Source organism: Festucalex cinctus, chromosome 11 (assembly GCF_051991245.1).
Source record: "Festucalex cinctus isolate MCC-2025b chromosome 11, RoL_Fcin_1.0, whole genome shotgun sequence".
Taxonomy (NCBI): Eukaryota; Metazoa; Chordata; class Actinopteri; order Syngnathiformes; family Syngnathidae; genus Festucalex; species Festucalex cinctus.
Window position 1 is genome coordinate 17,290,211 of NC_135421.1, and position 10,554 is coordinate 17,300,764.

At 38.1% G+C, this 10,554-nt stretch overlaps 1 protein-coding gene across 1 annotated transcript; it reads left to right on the forward strand.

Moving 5' to 3' along the window:
• The first annotated feature begins 1,511 nt into the window (after positions 1-1,511).
• Positions 1,512-10,086, forward strand: mstnb (myostatin b). Its single transcript, XM_077537090.1, has 3 exons — positions 1,512-1,980; positions 4,630-4,994; positions 7,438-10,086. Exons 1-3 carry the CDS (start codon positions 1,584-1,586, stop codon positions 7,816-7,818), a joined length of 1,143 nt encoding a protein of 380 aa, XP_077393216.1. The 5' UTR covers positions 1,512-1,583; the 3' UTR covers positions 7,819-10,086.
• Positions 10,087-10,554: the final 468 nt, after the last annotated feature.

Genomic DNA, 10,554 nt, shown 5'->3' on the forward strand with positions numbered 1-10,554 from the left:
ATAGTTTGACCGCCAACTGTCGCGAATGTGAAATTGATTGGTAAAACTTTGACGTTTTCAGTCAACTGCAGAAATAAAGGAAGTGATCTCACTGTGTCAGAACTTTTGGACGGAGTATTTTATTTTTATTTTATTTTAGAGTGGCGCAATCCACACCAAATTCTGTGGCCCAAACACCAACTGCTGCCTATTTTAAGAATGTGAAAATCATACAAACTTAATGTCTTATAACATACTGTATATACAATCTCTGTGTTGCATTATATCAGTTCCATCCATCCATTTTCTTGACCGCTTATTCCTCACAAGGGTCGCGGGGGCTGCTGGCGCCTATCTCAGCTGGCTCTGGGCAGGAGGCGGGGGACACCCTGGACTGGTTGCCAGCCAATCGCAGTATATCAGTTCCTACAAATTGAATTTGAAATCGAGGATAGTGACAAGTAAATGTTTATGACTTTCATTCAAACTGTGGGGGGGGGGAAATGGGGGTTATTAAAAAATAAAAATGTGAAGAAAAATTACAATAACGGGAAAGATTCTCTTCCAAAATGAAAGAACAAATCAAAATCAAGAAATTTATTTGCGTTAGTGAGCCACAAAAAGGGCTCCCTCTGGTGGTATGCAAAAGCAACACTCCCTAAGTAGTTTTCTTGGACTGGAGTTAATTTGTAGGAAATTTTAATTATGTAGGAAATATTTTTCATGATTATCTTCCCATAATTGAGTCGAGTGTTGATGTTCAAATAGTTTATAAGGTCATAATGGCTTAAAATAATATTTTATTATTTTTATTTTATTTTTTAAAATAATACCACTGATTGAGGCAATCCATTTTCAACTGAAAAATCTACATTTTATCATCAGAAAAATATTGTTTTCATAATGTGTTGATTATGTCAAATGAAGTTGCTGACACATTGGCTTGCCATTTTATTGTGCAGTTATAAAAATGTGAGAACTTTCTTTTTGATTTGCGTTGTTATGCAAGATGAACTTGGTGCCAAATTGTTTTGCTATTTTATTGTGCGCCGTTATAATATATATATATATATATATATATATATATATATATATATATATATATATATATATATATATATATATATATATATATATATTACATTTGTGTTGATTGCTATGTACAATGAAGTTGTTAAATTGTCTTGACATTTTTGTAGTTCACAAAAAATACTCAAATCATCACCGTAATTTATTTTTGTTTTACTGTTGATTGTTATGGAAAGTGACGTATCTAATCAGGCGCAGGCGCATCACGTCTTGCGCGAAGAAGGTCAAGTTTGCTTCCGCCGGTTGCGCAATCACCGCATGAAAAGTCAATCTATCCACAATCTGCTCGTGACCCAGACACCCCCCACCCAATGGTTCAAAATCATTGTTGGCCTGCCGAGCCAATCATCGTTTTGGACGCCACTTTAAAAAAAAAAAAAAAAAAAAAAAAGTGTGAGAATAAAAAGGCGCGCGCTAATCAAGTGATGCCAATCAGTGTTTGGACTTGACTTCGAAAGCACTCCATCGGATCGTTTCTTCCTTTTTCGTTTTTGCTGGTTGTTGGGTGCACAAACATGCGTTCCTCTCACATCGCCTTGACTTTGCTGACGCTTTTGGCCGCGTGCGACACGCAGACGCACACGCAGTCGGCCTCCTCCTCCTCCTCCTGGTCCGCCTCCGCCGGTCCGCCGGAGGATCCGTCGGAGCCGTGCTCCAGCTGCGACGTGCGCCAGCAAATCAAAAGCATGCGCCTGAACGCCATCAAGTCCCAAATCCTGAGCAAGCTGCGCATGAAGGAGGCGCCCAACATCAGCCGCGACGTGGTCAAGCAGCTGCTGCCCAGGGCGCCCCCGCTGCAGCAGCTGCTGGACCAGTACGACGTCCTCGGGGACGACAACCGCGACGCGGTCGCGGCGGACGAGGACGACGAGCACGCCGTCACCGAGACCGTCATGATGATGGCCACGGAACGTAAGTCGCGCCTCCAATCCGATTCCGTTCGAACCTCGCCACTTTTTACGCACAGATGTGAAACTTCCGTTTGTTTCAATTTGGTTGGCCAATGTTTATTTGCAATTGCAAGCGACGGTGGTTTGACCCTCCGCAATTAGCATTTTTAATTATGTGCAACTGGCGAGTTGTAACTTGTAATGTTGGGGTTTTTCATTCAAGATATCAAAACGGGAATTATTACGAGCGCGGAGAAAATGAAGACAGAGTTAATTACAGACATCAACAACTTCAACCTGCCGAGTTAAAACTTGATTTGAAGATATCTGAACATATTTTGAATTTGAAGTGGAATATTTATGGATAGTCTAGTAGTCCGTAAGATGCACAATATATACGATAATGACTTTGATGAATCAGATGCAAACCTTTATTTAAAATGTATCATCGCTATCTGATAGAACAGTTACAATATCTAAATAACATGAAAAACAGAACATATGTGTATGTATATGTATGTATGTATATATATATTAGAGTTGCACAATATATATAAAAAGAAAAAATCGATATCGCGATATTGGCCCATGCAATATGCATATCGCAAACACATGCAGTAAGTTTCATACGAAATTTTACGCTTTAATCTGAATTTGACCAGTCAGACTAAGTAAAATGTGCACGGCCATCCAATAGTTGAATATTATCGAGGGGTCATTACAATTAATTAACTAAGAATACATTGAGTTTTATTAATTTGACACATGGAAAATTGGAATTCTTTCATTAGAGCATAAAAATGTCACTTCTTTAGGTACATGTGAAATATTGCAATAATATCGATATCGCTATATTAAGCAACTATATCGCATATATATTTATATATATATATAAAATATATGAACTACCTAAGAATACATCAAACCTGCTTATTTTGCTGCATTAAAAAAAATTGTTAGATAATGAAAATGTCATTTCTTTACATGATTGCAATAATATTCAACACCGATTTTGCTTATCACTATATAGTCAGAATCAAATTGTAGATCTCACCAACTGGAGTTGCCCATCATCTACAATTATGTTGTCAATATTTGTAATTCACGCATATGGCAGCAGATTATCTGAAAATGAACACGAAATGATCCAACTCCATTTTGGTGATACTGTCTACTACTATAGATCAATCAAATTGAATACAATTTGATTTTTGCTAGTCATACTTCCAGTTACAGATATTTTTACAACTTTACTATGCTTAGCGAAATATTGAATTATTCCAAGTATATATATATATATATATATATATATATATATATATATATATATACATACAATACATATAAACTACCTTCAATCAGATCAGATCGTTAAATAGCTCAATTGGAGTTATACGGATTGATTCCACTCGTGGGTCTGTTCCATCTGTCATGACCAAACAAACCTTATCATAAATGTGTCAACGATATGGCATTGCAGATATCAGTAATAAATGTAGTTCGCGATGAGCGATATCTGAAACTGGAATAACAGATATATACAATTCAGTTGCAGATTTTGTAATTCTCTAGTTGATGTTGAACATATATATATATATATATTTCCATTAGGGGATGTCCCGATCACATTTTTTTTTTTTGCAACTGAGTCCGAGTCACTTGATTTGGATGATCTGCCGATTCCTCGGAATAGTATTAAGGACGGGGACGGGGGAGGTTGCTTCCAAAATTATTTGTTTTTAATTTGAACGAAACAATCCCAGTATTTTTTTTGCACAAAATAATAAACAAAAATAAACAAAACATTTTGTTTGGCAATATGTTTACCGCTGGATGATTTTGTTGACACAAGCTCATACTAAAAAAAGCACAATATTGTGCTTTTGTACATAAAACAGCAATACATATAAACTACCTTCAATCTCTAACAACACTTAAAGAGATTATTTACTTATTTAGCCATTTTTGGCAGTCAAACAATATTTTGCCTATAACAAATTTGATATTTTCATTATTTTTCATGTACAATTAGTACCTTTAAAAACACAATTTGCAACTTGCTGTTGACTGAAAATGACATCACAAGGACTCAGGTAACCAATCACAGCTCAGCTTGTGAATGTCACATGACCAACCCTAGAAAACAGGTGAACTGTTTGGTTACCTGAGCCCTTGTGATGTCATTTTCAGTCGACAGCAAGTTGCAAAATGTGTCTTTAAAGGTACTAATTGCATGTGAAAAATAATTAACCTATCAAATTAATTATAGACAAAATATTAACTTTTTATTGCTATAATGGGCTATATAAGTGAAGTATCCCTTTAATATTGAGGCACTTAGTCACTAATGTAAGCCCACATTGAGTTCCTCCATGTATTGACTCGCTTCAAAGCATTTGACAATCCCCTTCATCTGACAATTAGTGTATTTTAAACATAGAAGGGCCAAAACATCCCTAATGAAAATCAAACTGCACTAAAAAAAAGTAGCCACCAGAGGGTGCTATAACTGCACAAATTAAATCAAACTTACTTTTTTAAATAGATGTGTAGCTTTTAAATATCGTGAACATGACGATATTGTGGTAGTTTCAATATCACGATATTGCCGGTATCGTTACATCCCTAGTTTGTACCCGTCTTGAGAACGTGTTCCGTGGTCTCCCCTCAGCCGACGCGGCGGCGCAGGCCGACGGCTCGCCCAAATGCTGCCTGTTCTCGCCGACGCCCAAGTTCCAGGCCGGCCGCGTGCTGCGGGCGCAGCTGTGGGTGCACCTGCGGGCGGCCGAGGAGCCCACCGGCGTCTTCCTGCAGATCTCCCGCCTGACGGCCGACGGCGGGCGGCCGGCGCGCGTGCGCTCGCTCAAGCTGGACGTGAAGGCCGGCGCCGCCTCCTGGCAGAGCATCGACGTCAAGCAGGTGCTGAGCGTGTGGCTGCGGCAGCCCGACACCAACTGGGGCATCCACATCAACGCCTACGACGACGCCGGCAACGACCTGGCCGTCACCTCCGCCGAGCCGGGCGAGGAAGGACTGGTGAGAAAAGGCTTCTTACTTTGACAAATCTTCATCTTTTTTGTTGTTGTTGTTGTTGTTGTATTAAAAAATAATAATAATAATAAAATAAAATAAAAAAAAACACCTTGTTTTCTAATTATACACTAAAAACATAAAAAAAAAAAAACTCAAATTGTTATTAAAAAAAAAAAAACTAAAAAAATATTTTTCTAAAATGTTCAATTATGACTTAATCAACAATAGTATTTAGCAAACAATGTGTAAAAAAACGTGCAAACTTGTAACCCAAATTTCCATCCATCCATCCATTTTCGTGACCGCTTATTCCTCACAAGAGTCGCGGGGGGTGCTGGAGCCTATCTCAGCTGGCTTTGGGCAGTAGGCGGGGTACACCCTGGACTGGTCGCCAGCCAATCACATGGCACATATAAAATCCAAAATCAAATTGAGCCAGTCACATGATCGCTGTTCCTGAGAAATGAACATTAATGAGACGGTTCACCTTTGAGGCGCTCATGCCAAAATGGCTTCATGAAATGAAAAGATCCAATTGGCCCACCACCGCCGCCGCATTCCACAAAGTGCAAACGCGACTAATTGGCCACACCGTGTCCAGGTCACTCTCGGTCAACCGCCGACCGCAAACGACGGGCTTGAAGGCAATTACAAGACCTCCCTTGATTCCATTTCAAGGCCAAAAACCTTTCATAATATTATGAGCGCGCCATATTTGGTAAAATGGCTGCCAAAAGTCATCAGAGAACCTCCAAAGTTGGGCATCATATCAATTCTGATGGACGTTTGGTTGACTTGCAAGTTGTTCGACTTTCAAATTGGTGGAGAATGGGAGAAGAAAAAAAATCTTTCCTACTTTAGTTCTGCTAAATATTGACTCGTTAGAAGATAAATGAGTGTGTTTTCAAATATTTATTAGTTAGAATTATTATTAAAATGTATGTTTATACAGATGACCAAAATATATTTTACAGGGACAAACAGGTGACAAGTTTGTTGTCCTATGTAGGGATAGACCAATAATCGGCGCAGATAGAGCATTTTCATAAATATCTTATTGGCCTTTAAAAAAAAAAAAAAAAAAAAATCTGATGGCCGATATAAGGTAAATATAAAACCATTTAACTAAGTATTTATTTAAATTTTCAGTTAACTTTATAGGAGATGCTGCTGAACCTTCTTGCTTTTGTTTGACATTAAGAAATGTGAAAGTTCAAGATTACAAGTATTTTAAAATTTTTCTTTCTGTAGAAAACTATAGAGAGCTAATGTATTTACTTGTTTAAGTTTCCATTTCACTTTTTAAGACGAGAGGAGCTCCCTGAACGTTTTGTTAGAAATTTAAAAAGGATGTCTATTGTTTAAGATTAAAAAATAAATCAATACAATTTCTGGCTTTTCTGTTTTTCATCAAAGAAAAAGCATTGGGAAAAAAAATACTCGGGAGATGACATGAATTTGGTGATTGTTAAAAAATCTAAAAGTTCAAAATGGCACCATCCTGAAGTTTCTAAGTTAGCGCAAATGGGAGATGGAGATTTAAATTAAACTTGTGCCATTTTTGGACTCATAGACACCCATTAAAATTCGTAATTTTTGATGCACTGTACACCTGATGTGTTATCGTGTATTTCCCATGTTTACCCAATTTATCACTTCAGCAGGACCTCAACTAAAGGTGTAAAATGTAAAATGTGAGTTGAGTCATAAAAGCCGTTACCTACTTTCTCAGCACAGGTGGTGTCATCATCAGCAGACAGCAACTACAAAAAATATTTTTTTAAAGGTATTAATTGTACATGAAAAATAATGAAGTTACCAAATTCATTCTAAACAAAACATTAACTTTTCACTGCTGAAAATTGTTCAATGAGTCAAGTATCCCTTTTAGTTTCCATTTCACTTTTTAAGACGTATTGATAACATTGGGAGCTCCCTAAAACTTTTGTTAGAAATTTAAAAGGATGTCTATTGTTTAAGATTAAAAAAAACAAAAAAAACCCTACATTTTGAAAAGTCACAAAAACAGTTCACATAAATCTGCTTTAAGATATTACAACAGAGTCAAGATTGGTATTTGTATTTAAAAAAAAATTATGCCAATATTCCCACCCCAATATCGGTTATCGGCCTCCCTGACTACTAATAATTGGCACCAGTATCGGCCCTGGGGAAAAAAAATATATATATTGGTCTATCTCAAATCCGACGATTGTGACTTTAACTCATTCACTGCCATTGTCGGCTTTAAACGTCAAAAGATCTGTTTAACGAATACGGCAGTAAATGAGTTAAACGATTAGACAACTTTGTTCTTATTAAAAAAAAAATAACTTTAAAAATATTTCTTACATAACCTAGTGACTTTTTTTTCCTGTCCTGCCAATTAAGTTTGATTGCTGTGTCAATGTTTTTTTGTTTTTTTTCCCCGTGTGTCGGCATGCAGCAACCGTTCCTGGAGGTGAAGCTGAGCGAGGGCCCGCGGCGCCCGCGCCGGGACGCGGGCCTGGACTGCGACGACGACTCGTCGGAGTCGCGCTGCTGCCGCTACCCGCTCACCGTCGACTTCGAGGACTTCGGCTGGGACTGGATCATCGCGCCCAAGCGCTACAAGGCCAACTACTGCTCGGGCGAGTGCGAGTACATGCACCTGCAGAAGTACCCGCACACCCACCTGGTGAACAAGGCCAACCCACGGGGCAACGCCGGCCCGTGCTGCACCCCCACCAAGATGTCGCCCATCAACATGCTCTACTTCAACCGCAAGGAGCAGATCATCTACGGCAAGATCCCCGCCATGGTGGTGGACCGCTGCGGCTGCTCCTGAGCCGTTTGTTCTAACTTGTCAAGTTTGGGGTCGACTTTTCCCAATTCCGGTATTTTTTTCCTGGTGCAGCAGAGGGCGCCGATAAGCCCAAAGCGCTCACGCCGCTTTACTGTCGCTTCCTTTTCGCTCCTCCGGGAGGAGACGCCGGCCATAGACAACAAGTGTTTCGGAAAATGTCATCTCCCGACGGCCCGGCTTGTAACTATGACCCACGTCCAGCTCGGTTTTTTTTTTTTTTACATTATCTTTGATAAGAAACACCTTTAAGATGTTTTGGCTGACAAAAAAAAAAAAAATGACAAAGGCAAAAGACTCTCCACAACTAACCTCACAACCCAGGCTAAACTTAGCTCCTCCCCTTTATACACAGCTTGTCTGTCAGTCCACTATCATTTAACACAAGTGGATTAGTGGTTTGTGTGTTTTTTTGTTTTTTTCCAACTCCTGTTTTTCATTTACATTAGGGGTGCACCGATCACATTTTTCCGGCCGATCCCTGATCTTTTAAAAAGTCTGACCTGCCGATCCTGATTTTTTTTCCATTACAAGCAGCATATACCTTCAGTGTTCCAATCTTGTTTTATTGGAGAACATTGAACAATATCGGCCAAATAAAAATTAAAATCTATTAGCCAGTTTTTCAGACCTTTGAGGAAGGAGATGAGATTGGTGGAAAAGATCGGTTTATTTTGAAGGGATCGGCCGATCATCGATCTTCCAAAATTAAGATCAGTGCACCCCTAGATTACATTCATCAAAATTTTTAACATTTTATTTTAGTTCCCCGATTCATTTCAATGGACGTCAATTATACACAGATTTTCACTATTTATGTCCCTATCCCCACTGTACTTCCTTGATACCAATTCCTATTTTCCAATTAGCATATTGGAGCCATCTTGTGACATCTTAGAGCTGCAAAAAAATGTGAATAGTGGTATTTTTCCAAACGTGACATTGCTTTTCTTGCGTGAGGAAATGGCCCACACAGCCACGTTTTCCAAACTTTAATAACTTTCATCCATGGCAACAGATGGAATCTTCAAACCTCCAAAAACGTTTCATACTATTATCAAAGACAGCAGGCCCTTATCAACACTTTAGATTGATCCGACAATTTGCAAGGGACAAAATATGAGCAAATTTAGCAAAAGGAGCTTTTGGCCTGTTTCCAGTGATGCAATAATTTCACAGCACAAAAACCTTCACAACCACTACAGGGAACAAACTGAGCTACGGAAGATCTGCAAATTATACATTTATAGTTTAAACAATAAATACATGATGGGAACTTGTCATATCTCATTTTTAAACTCATCATACAACATTCCCCTTAAAAATAAACACCTTCCAAAATGATTTGCAGAAAATGCACCACAATTAGACTTTAAAGTGCACAGAAAGACCCAGGCTAAATTAGCTCCGCCCACACAGACAAACATTTCAGTCTCAGTCAAAAACAAACAATCAATGACTTCCTTGACACCAATGACTGGATTACTTGTGCTACCTTTTGTTTTTCAGTGAAGAGCAATTTGGTGAAAACCCGATGATTGCTGATTATTTACAATAATCTCAATCCGGTCTCAATTCAATAAGAATTTTTATTTTTTGCCCTGAATGACTGAATGGCAACAGGCGGTTACACGCGTCGGCTCATTGTGTACTTTGTGCCATCTAGTGGAAGAGCATTTCACTGGAACATTTCATAGAGTCAATCAAAAGTCATTTTCCACAGCAATACACAGAAATGATTTTTTTTTTTAGATGAATTTTTAGAAATACAATGAATGTAGACAGAAAGGATAAGCTTAATTTTTTAAACTTCACCCTCTGTTTAAAATAAACACGCATGCAAGTAGAATACACTGTTCCAAATGATTAATTAAGGCATACTTTTAGTTTTTTTTTTATTATCAATTATATTTGCTACTACTCACAATAGTGTTCCAAACATGCATTTCTGTCATTACGTAAAAAACTTTTTAGTTTTTTAATAATAAATAACATTTGACAAACACACACACTCATCTATGCTGATCAAGTAAAAAAAACATTAACCTAACATGAACATTCTCTCCCTTTAGTCGTCAAAAAGTTGTATTGAGACAACGAACCCACCAGATATAAATATGGGAATCTGTTTGCAACTTTTTGCTGATGACTGAGAACTTCCACAGACAATTTCATACCTAAAAGTGACATATTTTGGAGCGTGGAAAGTTGCCTTCTGTGACAGCTTCCGGCACCCGCATCTCTTTTTTTTTTTTTTTTTTTTTTTTTTTTTAAATATAAACCAGCATCCTTGAATGAACCCTGCCAAAAAAATCGACATTCGCTACTCTCCAAAACCTTCAACAATTAGTGAGATACAGACTTCTTTTGAGTCTCCATAAATTGGTAATTAACTCATTCACTCTCTGCCATTTTGACTGAAGCAACACCCTTCGCTCCCGTCTGTTTTACTGGATTTTGACTGATTTTGCAAGGCCCATAGACTATTGCTATAAAAACATGAAATCTACCCAAAGAAAATTAGAGTCAGGAAAAACAAAAAAAAGTTTGTTTCTATCGGTTTTGGTTTTGCAGAAATTAGCATTAGTATATAGCTAATTTTCATCATTATTCACAAATCTGTTAAAAACTGTGGGGAAATCAGCTTGTTTTTAAGGGCCCTGCTTGATCTCATACTCTGCTGCCAACTGCTGGCCATTTTTGTAATAACTACCATTCAAG

What these genes read in the sequence shown, in the direction of transcription:
- mstnb (XM_077537090.1), top strand. Translation starts at nt 1,584, where the DNA reads ATGCGTTCCTCTCACATCGCCTTGACTTTGCTGACGCTTTTGGCCGCG. An exon ending in CATGATGATGGCCACGGAAC is followed by an intron (nt 1,981 to 4,629) that starts GTAAGTCGCGCC and finishes GTCTCCCCTCAG; the next exon opens with CCGACGCGGCGGCGCAGGCC. An exon ending in AGCCGGGCGAGGAAGGACTG is followed by an intron (nt 4,995 to 7,437) that starts GTGAGAAAAGGC and finishes GTCGGCATGCAG; the next exon opens with CAACCGTTCCTGGAGGTGAA.